The sequence below is a fragment of the Elephantulus edwardii genome, unplaced genomic scaffold (assembly GCF_000299155.1).
Source record: "Elephantulus edwardii isolate Elephantulus edwardi_28Jun2011 unplaced genomic scaffold, EleEdw1.0 scaffold00048, whole genome shotgun sequence".
In the NCBI taxonomy this organism is placed as follows: Eukaryota; Metazoa; Chordata; class Mammalia; order Macroscelidea; family Macroscelididae; genus Elephantulus; species Elephantulus edwardii.
Genome location: NW_006399798.1, coordinates 4,918,947 through 4,935,339, shown reverse-complemented (window position 1 = coordinate 4,935,339; position 16,393 = coordinate 4,918,947). Strand labels below are relative to the sequence as shown.

Below are 16,393 nucleotides of genomic sequence, written 5' to 3'. Positions count from 1 at the left end.
GCCTTTGCTTTGGTTTCAGTTTTGGGAGGGGCAGGGGCTTCCTTCTTCACTTCCAGCGCCATCTTCATAGATAGGAGAACTCAAGTTTTTAAGTTCTCAGATTTGCCAAAGAAGTTTCTCGGAGCTTCTAGGTCCTTGCAGGTCTCCCCTGTGGTCCCGCTCTCGAGTACCAGCCTTACGCTGCCCCGTGCTCATCCCCTCAGGAAGGCAGCGCTTTGCCAGACGCTACCTCTCTGCAGTAGCTTGGTCTTTAGAGGCAAGCCGTGTGGTGGGTTCCGATGTTTGGCTTGATTCTGGGTCTTGTTTTCTCTCTCCGTTTTATGTTAGTGCTGGAGCATGTGTTGATGGAAACAAAGTGCTAGAGAACGTGTTGAGGAAACCAGAGCTCGAGGATATTTTTATCATGAGAGAAGTATTTTGTCTGTGCAGCTAACACCTGCAGGGATTTATCAGGCACCTAGCACCTGTCCCAGTGTGTGTGTTCACTGGAGTTACCTCCAAAGGGGGGTGGTAGGTGGGCGAGTGCTTTACAGTACGCGTCGTGTTGATTCGAGCCCCATGTACTGTGAATTTGTTTTCCTTTTACAGAAAAGTCTCTTAAGCTGTGTGTCACCAAGGAGATGCTGCTCCTGAGCGCCACCACGGCGTACACAGGTAGGCGTGCGATGCGCTTGCGCTGTTCTCCTGCTTCACAATGCTTAACGCATACAGCAGCCCCCGGGTTTGTGTGCTGCAGTCGTCGGGGACGTTGTGACTGGCCCCTCTGGGGTCTCCTGAGCGCTCTCGTGGCGGCTCCCAGAGGGCAGCTGACTCCGGACTTCCGAGATAGCCTCCTGCCCGTGCTGGTGCCGTGTCAGCTGCGGAGACAGCCCTCTCCGTGCCCTTAGTCTCCGGATCTTGGCCATTGCCTGGCCTTCCGTGGGATCCTCTCTTGACGAGCCCACAGGACAGCCAGACTTCCTACATCCCGACAAGCCTCCCGGAAGGACAGGAGAATGACCAGGTCTTGTTAGGGCCTGACGCTGGCCAGCAGCCCCCTGCCCCTGCCTTCTGCGTTGGTCCGAGCGCATCCCGGGGTCAACCCGAATTGAGCGTGAGGAGAGTCTGCACAAGGGTCTGAGGCCTGGGAAGGGTCACTTGATGCTCCGTTCTTTGGAGATTGTCGTTTTGTATGAGTGAAGGTTTACAATTCATGGTGGAGTTGTTTGAGTTCATTTTATAATAATTTTTTGAGACCAAATTTATAAATCAGTTCTTTCAGTCATTCATAAACTTTGTATTTTAACATTACCGTTGATTAATGTAGTTAACAACAGTGGGTAATCAGCCCCTTCTAGTGTCGCCTTTCCCTCATCTTGTCTGTTAACTTTTCTTCCCTTACCCTTCCCTTCTCTTCTATTCTCCAAGCTTAATTCCACCTGCATGTACACCTTTTCTTAGTTTTTACAATGGTGGCTTTATGCTGTAATTGCTCTCTTGTAACTGATTTTGTCATTCAGCACAGTTTGTTCTGGATTCGTTCTTGTGCAGTATATCACAAATCCGTGATTCTTTTTCAGTGATGCATAATGCCCCGTGTGTGAGTGTGCCACTATTTCTTTAGCCATCTCTCTGTGATGGACGCTTGAGTTCCTTCCAGCCCTTGCTCTTGTAAACAAGCCTGCAGTAAACACAGGGTGTGTTTGTGTCCGTATGTTTAGTACTGGGACTGCGAGATCAAACAGTGTCTCTCTCCTCCGCTTTCTACGGAAGCACCACGCTGCTTTCCATACTGCTTGCTCCCTGTTACATGCCCACGGCAGGACAGAGTCCAGGCCCTGCACACCCTCCCCAGCCTCGCTGTTGGCTGTGAACACTGTCGTCGTTGATGTGTCTCTCCTGGCGGATGATTGTGAGCTTTTCTTCACGTTAGTCCTTGGTTCAGACTCGGCCGTGCCTGTACGCAGGTTAAAACGCCGTCTAGTCCTCCCTGTCCCTGCACCCCTATGAGCCTGAGCCCCGTGGCAGCCTCTGTTGATCCTTCTTTTTGAGAGTCTTGTGCTGCAGATACGTAGAGATTTGTAGGCCATGGGCCCCAACAGACAACCCCGTGTCTACACTCTTGTATCTTTGTGTGGATTCAGGTGGTTTCCGATGACATGGCATCGTCAACGTGGGTCACCACGCAAGGATGGCAGTGTACACCGACTGGTCTGAACCAGAGCCGGTTTCACGGCACCTCACAGCAAAACAGCGTCACAGGATAATAGGTGGCCGCTTTTAGACTGTCAGATGATGAGGACATCCTTTTATATTGCAGTGTGCTTTTAACGTACTTGGCCTTTATGTGCTTCCTAGGAACAAAATCTTACTTTTAGCAGAAATAAAATAAAGCTTCTTAATCATTGGTCCTTCCTGAGTCCGTATTATCAGATGGTGACAGCGTGTGCACCAGGCAAGGCCTTTATCACTGACTTTCAAAGGTGGCTTACAAGGTCGTTCTGTGACTCCTCTCGTACCTGGACTTGAACCTCCAGCGTTTTGGTTAGCAGCCCAGCATTTACTGTGTGCACCATGCAGGGTCTCCAGAATAAACCGTAAGATTGCGTGATGTTGAGTCAGTGCTGTCACATCCTGACCTGGTGTGACAGAGGAGCTGCCTCCTTGGCCTCTCTGGGGAGACAGATTGGCAGTTCTTTCTCCTGCAAAGCCTCGGGCTGGGTTTGAACTGCTGACCTTTCCATTAACGGCTGAGTTCCTAGGGAGCTCTGGTGGTCTAGTGGCAAGAAGCTGCGCTGCAGTCCCAAAGATGTGCAGTTTAAAGCCACCAAAGCTCTGCTGGAGAAGGACGGACAATCTACTCCTGTGCCGGTCGGATCTGATTTCACGGCACATAACTAGAAAAAAACAGTGATCAAAAAACCTGCTGAGTGCCTAAATATCGTGCCTCCAGGGCTCCTAAGAAAAAGCGTGAAGCAGCTTTAAAGTTTACAGTCGAACTATAGCATTGAGGCATCAAGGACCTCTCCTGAGTACTGTTATTTCTGTGTTTGGAATTTTCTGAGGAAATGGATTAATTTGACTATTGTTGTGCTTTTAAGCAACAACGGGTAATGTGCGCTGGTTCTTACTGCCCAGGGAGGCTGTTAGAAGCATAATGTGCACCTCAGCGTCCACTCCCCCGCTGGTTAATAACACCCTCTGCGCGTCCCCGCCAGCTCACTGACTCAGGACTGCTGGGCTTCTCCGAGGGCCGTGATCTTCTCTGGGCTGTGCAGCACCTGCATCTTGTAGCTAACTGAGTGTCCCCCTTTATTCAGTGTAAGACTGTGCCCTGCTGACCCGGGACTGAAGGACTCGTTCAGTCTGTTCCTTTTATACGCGTGTGGCTCCAGTACGACTGGATATGAAGGAAACGTAGGAAAACGAGAACCTGAAAGTATGATTAACTATCGAAATGAGCCCAGAAAGTATACTGTCTTCCGCATGGTTAACTGACAGCTGATTTTTCCCCCCAAGGTCTGGAGTTGACTTTCTTCACTGGGGTCTACGGAACCTGCATTGGTGCTGTCAACAAATTTGGGACAGAGGAGAAGAGCCTCATTGGACTCTCTGGCATTTTCATCGGCATTGGAGAAATCTTAGGTTGGTTGGAAAAAAAGTTTGCCTTTAAAAAGAAATCCTGTTTGTTACTGTTATACTGTACCTGATCAAGGTCCTTCCTGTCTTTATTCTTGAATTCCTTCTCTGCCGTGTTTTTCTCTCAAGCCAGTGAGGCTTGGTTTTTCAGTTGCTGTTGTTGTTAGGTGCCGTCCAGTGGACTCTGCCTCTGTGACCCTGTGAGCAGGTGGCGACTTTGCCTTGTCCTGAACCCTCCTCAACATCTCTGCCATGCCGGCCTCTCTGGTAGAGTCACTGGGTCGATCCCGTTCATTGAGGGTCTTCTTTTCTTTCTCGACCCTCCACCTCTCCCAGGTGATCTCTTTTTCTAAGGACTGACCCCTTCAGACAATATGCCCAGAGTATGCTTTTCTTTATTTGCACTATTTTAATGTAAAAACATTTGCCAAATAATTCATGGTGAGACTGTAAACAAGGAAATTGGGTCTCTCACACTTTGCTCTTCACATACTTAAGGGACCCCAGCTTGTAGTGATTCCTTCATTCAGCCAGGATAGATCCGCCACCTGAAAAATACTGGCTTTGGGTTTGGTGCGAGGCAAGCATTAATTCCGCAAGTGTTTATTATACACACATTGTGTGAACTAACAGATCCTCACCTGTGTCTCTCTGTGAGAGAACATAGACCGTTGCATGAACAGGCCACGTTTATTTACCTCCTCTGCTATGATCGATGTTAGGATTGCGCACACCCTTTGCTTGGTGTGAATATGTGTGGACATGTTTCTGTGTGGACTCACGTTTTCATGGGGTCCACATCAATGGCCATGGCAGGCAGGAAACCAAACCCCCGTGGCCTTGCTCCTGCTGCAGAGGACCCCTTTAACGTGCTCAGGAGCACGGACTACGACTTTGAGGACCGAAGGGGCGCCTGGCCCAAACCAGGGTCTTTTCCTCTTCCTCAGCGTGCATATGAAAGTCAGGACAATGAATCAGGAAGACTGAAGAGGAATCGATGCCTTGAATTGGTGCTGGTGAAGAGTATTGAGTGTCCCATCAACGGCAATGAGAACAAACAAACCTGCAACCAGAGTGATCCTGAGAGGAGAGGATGGTGAGACCTGGTCTCCCGTAGTGTGAGCCTTCTATTAGGAGGGCCTGGTTCCTGAAGAGAGACGTCCTGCGTGGTGGAGTGTGCGAGGAGGTCCGCGGTGAGACGGATTGACGTGAGCTGACGTGCAGCAGAGATGGCCAGCGAGCTGCAGCACTGGGCAGGGTTCTGTTAACAGTGCATCAAGAGAAGCACTGCTGGGTCGTAGGATTTCTCTGCGGCGGATTCTTCACCTCTCATGGGTCGTGCTCTCCTGCTTCTCTGTGTGACGATTTTTATTGGTTACCTGACTGCACATTTTGTCCAGTTAGGCCTAGTCTTTTTGGGCGCTGCCAAGGGAACAAAACCAGGGCTGTCCTGAAGAGGGTGAAACCAAGCTGCTCCTTGAAGCTCCGTCTCACATATTTTGGGCATGTTGCCAGGAGGCACCAGTCCTTGGAGAAGGACCTGATGCTTGGAAGGGTGGAGGGACAGCGCAGGTGAGAAAGACCCTGGATGAGATGGATTGACACGGTAACTGGGGTAATGGAGTAAGGTGTGTCAGAAGCAGTGAGATTGGCTCAGGACAGGGCAGGGTTTAGAGCTATGGTACAGAGGGTCACATAACAATGACAACTAATACTGAGCTTTGTCTTGGGTGCAGTTACGTGGGACAGTGGGGTCCTCTCAGATTTACTCAGAAGACCTATTGGGTGGGGCCAGAGAGGAGCTCAGCCTGGTCACTGGGGATTTCTTTTTCATTCTTGTACCTTTACCCCAAGTGTTTACCGGCTGGGAGAAGGTTCTGGTGTGGACTCCACCCATTGCTTGAGAATCAGCTTTTCCAGTCTGACTGGTAGGACCAGGCATTCTTCTGGCCCTCGCTAGGCCCTCAAAGTCAAACCCACTGCCGCTGAGTCAACTCTGATACAGAGTGGGCCTGTCTATCCGGTGAGCAGGACTGTTCCAGGGGTTTCTGAGGCTGTAGCGATGTTTAGGAAAGCAGGTTGTCCCATCTGTCTCATGCAGCGCACTGGTGGGTTCAAACTGCTAACCTTTCAGTTAACAGCCAACTGCATAACCATTGTGCCAACCGGGCTCCCACGGCCCCAGTACCTACCTACTGTCTTAATATCTTAATCCTTTTGGAGGCTGAAGACTTAAGGAGCCCCTCTGCCCCTCCACCCTTCTAAGGGCTTAGCACTCAGCGGAAGACAGAGGAACCCCCTCTGGCCTCTCACCCAACGGGTTAGCCCTGAGCTGAAGGCTCCCCCTGCCCCCTCAGCCTTTGCTTCTAAGGAGCACTGTCTAACCCACTTCTAAGACGCATCGGTCTGTTCTTTTGGCGGTTCCTGATGTGTTTAATACTCTGCCAGCACCACAGTTGGGCGGCTTCGGTCCCCCTTTGGTCTTCCTGATTCATGATCCATCCACCCTTCTCAGCGTGCGAAGCCAGTGAACTTGCCTGGCTCAGATCACGCACACCTCATAGCTTCAGCTGACAGGTACACGGGGTTGTTGATGTGGAGGAGGAAACCTGCCAAGACCCAAGCCGCGGAGCTCACGGGAGCGCTTTTGGTGAAGATGCGATACTCGGTCCTGCCTAGTGTTGGACTGCTCCTCTAAGCGTCCAGTGTCCGTGATTACTCCCTGCTGTTGTGCATTTTTTATGCTTTCTCCTGTTTCTGGATTAAATTCTAAAACTCAGAAACTAGCCTTCCTGCTGTGGGGTCCGTGCTGACTCAGAACCCACCCCTCACCTGGTTTCCAGGGCTGTAAATCAAAGTGGGAGGGAAGTGCCCATCTTTGTCCTGCAGCCGCTGGGGGAGCCGCTGGGGGCTCTGCTGCCAGCCTTTCACTGGCACGCCACACGCGCCCCCACCGGTGTCCTTTGTTTAGCCGACCTGGTTTCCGTCTCGTTTCTCTTTTTCAAGCACTTTGTTGTGCTTTGTCTAGTCTCTGGAGTCGGGGATTACTTCTTCATTCCCGTCCCTTTACCCCAGGTGTTTAGCAGCCTGTTCAGGTGGCCGGGAAGCTCCTGAAGGTGCTGCCTCTGGGGACGTTCACCCGCTTCCGCTGGCTGGTTGTGTGCTGCCCCAGCATAAGCACGTCCCTCCTCGAGGGCAGCGGCCTTCCCGACGTTTGAAGACTTGCTCCAGCTCCGCCAGGCTGTCCTGTCTCCAGGCGAATCCTCCTGTGTCTGTCCTGAGAACCTTGCAGGCTTGTTTATGTCAGGGGGGCTGCCCAGCCATCCCTTAAGCCAGCTCTCGGGTCTGTGCCTCCCCGATGCTGCTGCTGCCGCCGTGAGAGGGCCCCAGCATTTGGGGCAGTGTCCGTGGCACCTGTGTTGGACCTCGGGTCACACTCAGTTGTCATGTTGAGTGTCTCGGGCCGGGCTCTCTGTTGTTAAGTGCCGTCAAGTCACTGAAGCTCCTCCTGGCTCTTTACAGCAGATTAAAAACCTGCCCGATCCTGCCCTGTCCCCGCACGCCCACGCCTGCTGTGGTCACCGTGTCAGGCCGGCCTGCCCTGTCCCCGCACACCAACGTCCGCTGTGGTCACTGTGTCAGGCCGGCCTGCCCTGTCCCCACATGCCCACGTCCGCTGTGGTCACCGTGTCAGGCCGCCATGCCCTGTCCCCACATGCCCATGTCCACTGTGGTCACCATGTCAGGCTGGCCTGCCCTGTCCCTGCATACCAACGCCCGCTGTGGTCACCGTGTCAGGCCGGCCTGCCCTGTCCCTGCACACCCATGCCCGCTGTGGTCACTGTATTCGTCTGTCTTGTAGATCTTCCTCCGTTTCACTGTCTCTCTGCTTTTCCCAGAATAATGTCTCTTCAACAACAATGTCTCTTCCAGAAATTGGCCCAAAGGTGCGTGTGACTGAGCTTTAGCATTCCTGTCTCTCAGGTACGCTCTGGTTGCCCTTTCCCCATGACAGACGCGATGGTTCTTTGTCAGTCTGTGAGCTGCTCAGGGCTCTGTGCCAAGCCTACAACTCAAAGGCATCAGTTCTTCTTTCATCTTCCGTATTCAGTGTCCGAGTCTTCCATGTATGTGAAGCAATTGAAGAATTTATGGGAGGGAGGGAGGGAGAGATTTATTTCAAGGAAGTCGCTCACATGCTTCTAGAGCAAAGTCCCGAGTATAGGTCAGACCTCAGGATGGAGGCCTGGGGGCCAGAGGGGGTTCGGGACAGAGTTCAGGTCGTCGGCTGGCGGACCAGAGGCAGCAGGGACCGAAGGCTGTTGCCTGAGTCTGAAGACCACAAGACAGACAGCTGGTTGTAGACCTGACAAAGCTCTCTCTAGCTTCCCACCGGCATCCACGCCTTTGTACCAACCAGGTCACGCTCCTGAGAAGACCTGTCCTTAATCAGATAAAACCCCAGCATGGCTTTACAGGTAGGATATAATCTTGCTTTGTCAACATCACAGAGGTTAGAATTTACAGCACACAGAATAGTTGCATTACACTGAGGGTCATGGCCATGTTGACATACAACATTAACCTTGACATTGATGTCTTATGTTTGCCCGTCTTTGTGTGTTTAATCTCTTAGACCCTCGCTCCATTCTTTATACTTTACCCAGGCTGTGAAGTGTTTGTTCCTTGCAAGAGTAACAGCAGATCCTCTTGGGCCTCTGAGACCTCTCTGTCCACTCTGACCGCTCCTTGCCAGCGTCCTTACCCAAATGCACTACTTTTGGAATCTACTAGTGAAATCATCCAACCTCTGTGTCACATGATGGGCTTAAATCTTGAGGACACGTGTTTTCGTCATTCCAGGAGCTCTGGTGGCCCCTTTGCATTCTACTGTGAACCGAGAGGTTGATGGTTCAAACCTGTTGGTTATTTGGTGGAAGAAAGATGGGGCCGTCTAAAGAGTGACAGCCTTGAGAACCCTGCCGCGCAGTTCTGCTCTGTCCTGTGATCACTATGAGTTGCCGTCAACCAGAGAGCTGTGGATTTGTTTCACGGGGGGTTTTGGGGTGCACGATGATAACGTCGGTGTTGCATTTCACAGAACAGGACATGATGTGATTTGGACACTGTGTGAAACCAAATGAAAACTTTATAGGTGCTTGCAGATCTTTGCTGCTGCTGTTGCTGGGGGAGCTGCCGCGGAGGCTGGTGGAAGTGGCAGCAGCAGCAGGAGCGGAGTGAGAAGGGAGCGGGGTGAGTCCTGCCGCACCCCCTCCCCTGCCCCGCTTGCCGTCTCACCCACCTGAGCAGCTGGAGGAGCCGCCTGTCCCCTCGCCCACCAGACGGCGTGTGCTCTGCCCCCTGCCTGCTTCCCGCCATGGTCTAGTGCTGCAGGAGGGGACTTGGGTCTTTAAAACCACAAGTGGGAAATCATAAGCAAAAGGAGAGCGGCTTTTGTTCTCCTAGTTTGTTTTTTAAAACAAAGGCCTTAAGCCTGGAGGACCACAGATGTGTTTGCTGTTAGGCAGCGTATACCAGTGTGAATTTTTCAGTTAGGAGTGCACATAACTTGTTTACATTCAGATCTAGTGAACTCTTATTAAACACCTCCCCATATGTACAGGAGGGAGCGAAAATAAAAAACTGGGAGACTCTGTGTACCTGGAGACACCTCTTAATCGCTGGAGACAGGTTCCCTCTCTTCTAGGCTCACACCTGCTTTGCTAGAGCACATCCTTTAAGGAGTGTGAAGACATTTGGAAAGGGGCCCTTTGCCCAGCCGCAGGGCTGCTTCAGAACACTCAGCGGGTGCCATCCAGCACCAGCACGGCGTCCACGCCCCGACGGGAGCCGTCCAGCACCGGCACTGGCACCACCATGGTACACGGCGTCCACACCCTGACGGGACCCATCCAACACCGGCACCACCATGGTACACGGCGTCCACGCTCCGACAGGAGCCATCCAGCACCGGCACCACCACGGTACACGCATCCACGCTCCGACGGGAGCCATCCAGCACCAGGACCAGCACCGCCATGGCATCCGCGCTGGCAGTGAGCTGTGCAGCTCGGGAGCTCATTCCCCATCGCCGTTGCCCCTGCACTCCCAGTGTGTGTGCTGTCACATGGCTGGCCTTGTGTAACCAGCATGTCAGGACCTCAGTCACAAGACTTCCAGGCACCTTGACAGCCTCACCTGTTCTCTCTCCCCCCACAACCACTGTCTTGTCTTAGTTCCCATAATGAATGCCATTTCACAGTTGCTTCAAGTGTGTCCTTTTGGAATTGTTTTCGCTCAGCCAAATTTCCTTGAGGTCTGAGTCATCTAGTGCTGCGTTAGCAGAGATGCCGCAGGTGAATGGCCTTAAACACAAGCTTACTGTCTGCAGTTGAGGAGGCGGGAAGGTTGAATGCACGCTGCCAGCTCTGAAGGCTCCTCTCTGTCTCCTGGTTCTGGAAGAATTCTCAGCACAGGGACTCGGGCCCGAAGCACTCTCCACTCCCTACTCTTCTTTCTTAATGTACAGGGGTCCCTCTTCTCTGCTGGCTTTCTCGATTTTGTCCATTTTAAAACAAAAGGTGATACAGGTCACACCCCAGGGCAGCTCCCCTCCCAACCAATCAGAGCTGCGACCTGCTGGCACAGTGTCGACTGTTGGGCTGCCATCCATAAGGTTGGCTGTTTGAATCCACCAGCTGCTCTGCAGGGAAAAGAGAAGTACTCTCCCATAGAGCCAGAGCCTTGGAGGCCCAGCGGAGGGTCGGTGTGAGTCAGAATCGGCTGAGCAGCGGTGGGTTATGAGTTCGAGGGCGGATCACAGTCAGTCACGTTTAAGAGGTCAGCCAGTTTGAAGGGGATCAAGGTGGGATAGAATTAAAACCCGTTGAGTTGATCCTGACTGTCAAGACCTGGCAGGTTCTCTACAGGAAGGGACCGCCACTTGTATTACAGTCGATGCCACCAGAGGTCAGACTTACCCATCAGGTCGTTGTAGAATCCCGAGAATCACAACTGAGCCAAATTAGTTCAGGGCGACCCCAGTCAGTCCTGGCCAAGGCTCATCTGCAGTGCTGTGGGGATCAGTACTTCCTTCTTCGGTTATTGCTGACCGGGAAGGTGACACAGGAGCGGAAGGGCTTTGTTCTGCTGGACATAGAGCCCACGTGGCAGCACCTAACGGCAGCAGTTGTGGTGAGAACATCCCACAGTGAGTTGAACTATCCGCCACTTGCAGCCTTTTAGGGCTTCGCTAATCTGGAACTTTATGAGTAAAGTTGTTACGCATTTTGGGTACAAATTACTATTTGAAGATAAGTCTTCTCTCGTATGTACGTCCAGGAGTGTAATCGCTGGGTCACTCCTAAGGAAGACTATTTTCTGGGTATTTGTACTGGTTTTTGTTTTGTTTTTCTACACTTAGTGAGAACTCTTTTTTTTTCCTTTTTATTTAGATTTTGATGAAAGTTTATAGAGAACTTGGATTTCCATTCATCCATTGTTGCACATTTTCCTCCCTGCCCCCCCCCCCCAGTTTGCCTTTTCTTTGAAAAAATACTCTTTTGTTGTTCTACAATTCCCGCTCCCAGTCCACTTACTGTGTAACTCTTATTCTGGACTCTTGACATGCCAATGATATCTAATCATATATTACTTTTAAGCAATTCTTTCCCACTTATGTTTCAATACAGTGTACATTATTTATCCCCTCTCTTAGTTTTCCCCTCAACCCCAATGTCAGTCCCATTTTACAACAATGGCGCTATGCAGTATTTGTCCTTTTGTGACTGAGATATTTCACTCAGCTTAATGTCCTCCAGGATCACCCACTTTGTGTAACATTGCATGAGTTCCTTGTTTTTCAATGCTGCATAGTATTCCATTGTGTGAATATACCACAGCTTCTCTAGCCATTCGTTTGTTCATGGACATTTGGGTTGTTTCCAACTCCTTGCTATTGTGAACAACGCAGCAGTAAACATGGGTGTGCATCTATCTGCTTGGGTGGTGGTTATGGTTTCTTTAGGGTAAATTCCCAGTAGTAGCATTCCTAGCTGCTGCTTGGAGAAAGAGGAGACAGTCTGCACGGCCTCAGGCCCAGCCCAGGGTCAGCACGACTGGGGTCAGTGACAGCGGGTTTGTGTTTTGCAAGCTGACACATAATTGTGACATTTCACAGAGGATTCACCTCTGAGGAGGTTACTTAGTTCCTCTGACAGGATTAAGCCAGTTAGCACTGGTTTGATTCAGACTCCTGGTGTAAACCCACCTGGTGTGGAATCTGTCCCCACGCGTGGTGCCCGCCAGGAGAGAGGAGCAGCTAGTGGTGAATTCGAACCTTTCTGTTAACAGCCCGAAATGATCTTTGTGTGTTTCACACAGTGGATTAAAGGCTACAGTAATTCCCAGAGAGGAAACCCAGAGCCTTCGTGAACAGAAGGTGTGTACAGGGGCCTTGCTTTTGTCCTGACAGGAGCGTGTGGTCATGACTGCGGTGTTGCATTTCTTGAAGACACAACATTAGAGGCCATGGCTCTGGGGTCCTAACTGGGGACCTCCGGTCAGCTGCTTGGCCTTGTCTCTGCCCTCCCCACTGACTTTGGGGTCCTAACTGGGGACCCCTGGTCAGCTGGTCAGCCTCGTCTCTGCCCTCGCCACCTGCAGGAGGAAGCCTCTTCGGCCTTCTGAGCAAGAACCATCGCTGTGGCCGAAATCCGGTTGTGCTGTTGGGCCTCCTGGTGCACTTTGTGGCCTTTTACTTGATATTTCTCAACATCCCCGGGGATGCGCCCATTGCGCCCGTCCAAGGGACTGACAGCAGCGCTTACATCACGCCCAGGTACGTTGGTGGCCGCCTCAAGTCACGTCAGAACAGCTGGGGCGATGCTGGCCAATGAGACTGAGCAGTTAAGGTTCTTCGAGCAGTCTGGGGTGGAGTAACATAGATCATCTGTCAAGGATTGGTGAGGCCAGAACGGGTTTAAATTGGAATCAGAGGGGAATCCCAAACTCTGTTGCTAATGTGGTCCTTTCCCCCACATCCCAGTGCTTTTTCTTTTTTATTTCAATTTTTTAATGTGTGTACCGTCAAAGCGAATCTGACTGGTATAGAGGAGATTGTCCCTCCTCGTCCAGAGCACCTGGTGGATTTGACCCGCCAGTGAATCTTTTAGGTGTGTGAGAGCCTGAGCGTGTGCGTTCACTCTGTCAGCTCTGCTGTTTTGAGCAGCAGGGTATCCAGAGGTAGGGCCTGAGAGGAGAAACGAAGGACTCATGGGGAATTTGCAGGGCCGGCTGTGGAGTTGTCTCAGAGCTGCCCGTTAGGCCTCAGGGGTTAACGCTGCTAACTCAGAGGTGTGCAGTTCGTACCCATTTGCTGCTCTGAGGGAGATCGACGTGGCAACTCCACACAGTCGATGGCCTTACCCCGTGGAGCCTTCGCCGCTGCCCTCAGGGCTGCTACGAGTCAGAATCGGCACCAAGGCACGGGATGCACGGCTTTGCTGGGACTGTCTCATTGTCCTCAGTTCCCAGACGTGTAACAGGTACAAGCATTTACATAGAGCATCAGGCCGTGGGAGCCCACCCTCCCAGAGGAATCCCAGCACTCAGAGATGACTCCCCTAGAATGTGAAGGCGTGTGAGTTCGGTGCACATTCTTTCTTTGTACATTTCCTGCGTTCAGTCTTTGTAGTGTTTGCAGCATGGCCAGAAGTGCCTTTGCAGGTCTGTGCTCCTTGAAACTTTGCGGCTAACTAGCACATCGGGTAACCCTCTTGGGCGCTCTCTCCTCCATCCAGCAAAGAAGTGGCCATCCTGTGCAGCTTCCTGCTGGGCCTCGGGGACAGCTGCTTCAACACGCAGCTACTCAGCATCCTGGGCTTCCTCTACGCTGAAGACAGTGCTCCGGCCTTCGCCGTCTTCAAGTTCGTCCAGGTAACCTCATGGCTGAACACGTATGTGCAACCTGTGCAAGGTAGACCGTTTAAACCCACAGCTGCCCAGTTGGTCCTGGCTGCCGGCGACCCCACACCTGTCAGAGTAGAGCTGCTCCCGGAGGGTTTTCTTGGGCTCGCTTTGCAGAAGCTGGCTGCCAGGCCTTTCTTCTGCGCTGCCCACGTGGACTCACAGCCCCGTTTCTTGTGAGCAGTCGAGCATATTAACCGTTGACGTCACACAGATGCCTATATTGCAGTTTTCTCCACAAAAGTCAAGGGCGTCTTTTTAGAAACATGGTGTTTAGAATCGGAAGCCCGGGTAGAATAGTTGGTTAAGTTTTGCGAAGTGAAAGGTCAACTATTTGAATCCACCGGTTTAAGATGGGTGGGCTCGTCCCTTTAGGCTTTACCCCCTCAGAGGGGCTCCACGAGGCACAGCCGACGCACGGTGGGCGTGGGTTTAGGGGAGGAGCAGCCTGTGCTCAGCGGCCTGTGTCGGCTTAGTGACCGTCTCCTCTGCTTGCCCCTAGTCCATCTGCGCGGCCGTGGCGTTCTTCTACAGCAACTATCTCCTGCTGCACTGGCAGCTGCTGCTCATGGTGCTCTGCGGGTTTTTTGGAGCAGTCTCGTTCTTCACCGTGGAGTGGGAAGCCGCTGCCATTGTGGCCCGGGGTTCGGACTACCGGAGTATCTGACCAAGTGCACGCGACAGGCTCGCTCTTTCCAGAAGGGAGGACCGCAGTGTGTCGGGAGAGGCCGTCGCTTTCCCCGTCACCCCATGCCGGGTGACGCTCGGGACACGAGCCCGAGGACTGAGACTGTGGAGTCAGCCGGAGTCGCTATCAGAGTTTACAGACACTGGGCATTGAAAACAAGTGGAGGAAGGGAATCCTGGCCGACCAGTGATAATCGTTCAGAGGTGATGTTCTTCCTTGTATCCATCTCCCGTTTTTAATCATGTTTTTGGTTGTCAGTGGCTTCTTCTCTCTTCTGTTCTTCCTGAACGATCCTGCCCTGATTTAAAATACTGGCACATCATAGGAAGGGTCTTGTGGGGTGTGGCACACGAAGTGGGTTTCACCAACATGTGGGGAGTCTGCTGCCCCTCAGCTGTGTCTACAAAGGTGAAATAAATAGTGAGCACCTGGAATGGCAGTCTTGACTGCGGAAGGATTTGCACTTTTCTTCCCCCTTTAAATGCATTTGCTGACTAGCTGGGACAGTCAGTTAAATACATAGAGCCCAGTGCTCTGTTCCCACACCTTTCAGTGGTTTAGTTGTCTTTCTGATTGTTTGCGTTTGGTTTTGTTTTTTGAGTTGTGGTTGGTTGGTTCGGGTTTTTCCCTTATGTTCTCTTTTGGTCACATTGTCTTTATAAAGCTGACCTTTGTCTTTAGGGGTTGTCCGTGAGAATGACACCACCAGCAGGTCATGTGCTGGGAAGTGTGTGTATGGAACTTGACACTAATGAGATGTGTGTAAAAATCAACACAACCCTGGACGGTCGCAAGTGCAGTTTGTCATAGCTCAGATAATGTCAAGTCAGGGATGACTTACATTAAAAAAAGGATGTAAAAATTCTGTTTAAAGGCTGAGAAAATGAACTTCACAATTCCTGAGCTGAAACACATCTGAAAGATAAGAGCGTGTTACTGGAGGAAGACTTTTTGTGTGTCATTTTCCCAGAAGATGCACATCTGAACCCGTGGTGAGACCCCCGCTCCCTCCTCCTGTCCCCGGACGCCGTTCCGTGGGGTGCTGGAGGAGGAGGGGTAACTGTTCGGGGCTGTGCTTCAGTGGAGATGCTCCCCTTCTTTGGTTTCTGCTCACTTTATTCGCCTCACCATTGGTGGGTAGGTGCCCTCGAGCAGGACACGGTGACCCTGCCCAGGTCCTGGCGGCCTCAGCCGCGCACAGCCCCATCATCACAGCCACCACGTCCTGCCATCTCAGGGAGAGTCTGTCTCTCTTTCACTGACCTTCGCATTTTCCAGGCATGATGTCTTGAAATCTTAAAATCTCAGAATGCGTTTCACTATTTATAATTACACAATTGGGGATGATTTTTGTGGTTGGTTGGTTTTGCTTAACGTTCTCACAGCTCATACACCCACCACCCCCCTGCGTGTTGAACCTGTGAAATTACTAAGGAGAAAAAAATCTTGGCCAAGTAGAAGACAACCCTCGGCAATCTGACTGACACAGTGACTGCAGCGTTGGGTCTACACACAGCCGGCTGTGAGGGCGGCACAGGCTTCCACCGGGCAGGGCTTCCGTCCACTGTGTGTGGGGTCGTTAGGGTCAGAGCCGTCCCTGCCATCTAGTTCCAGAACATTCTCCCTCCTCCAGAAGAAACCCGGTGCCTGTGAGCAGACACTCCCCATACTCCCTTCCCTCCAACCCCACAACACTAGCTCCTCACCCCCTTCCTGTCACTGCTCTCTAGACATTTCACTGAAGTGGATGCGCTCACTTCAAATGGGATGTTCAACTGTGCAAATCAAGAGTTTTATAGCAAAGTCTCTACAGCCAGAGGGACCAAATAATGTTTTATGTTATTGTGTTATTTTTAAAGCCTGCTGGAGAAATGCTGCCATGGAGATTGATTTTCAGAGAGTTGATGTCGAGTGCAGGAGTCAGAAGGGCCTGCAGGAATCCCAGAGCAATGTCATTTGCACCATGATGTGCTCCTGGTCCGGGGTGTGGAGCTTCCCTCTTCTTTCTCGTAGCATAAACTCAGCTGGCTTAGTCCACCCTGCGTAACTAATTCATAACTTTATAATTAGTATTAAAATTTTTCACTCTTCTAAGCCCATTATTAAGAAGCTCTAGTGATG

The 16,393-nt window shown here is 51.6% G+C and overlaps 1 protein-coding gene across 2 annotated transcripts in view; it reads left to right on the top strand.

Moving 5' to 3' along the window:
- MFSD11 (major facilitator superfamily domain containing 11) overlaps positions 1-14,251 on the top strand; it is a 32,727-nt gene extending 18,476 nt beyond the window's left edge. For both annotated transcript variants that reach the window (XM_006886181.1, XM_006886180.1), the window contains 5 exons: positions 589-654; positions 3,499-3,624; positions 12,283-12,457; positions 13,419-13,554; positions 14,087-14,251. In XM_006886181.1, the coding sequence (XP_006886243.1) occupies positions 589-654; positions 3,499-3,624; positions 12,283-12,457; positions 13,419-13,554; positions 14,087-14,251 (668 nt within the window). The remainder of the gene's footprint in view (positions 1-588; positions 655-3,498; positions 3,625-12,282; positions 12,458-13,418; positions 13,555-14,086) is intronic.
- The last annotated feature ends 2,142 nt before the right edge of the window (positions 14,252-16,393 follow it).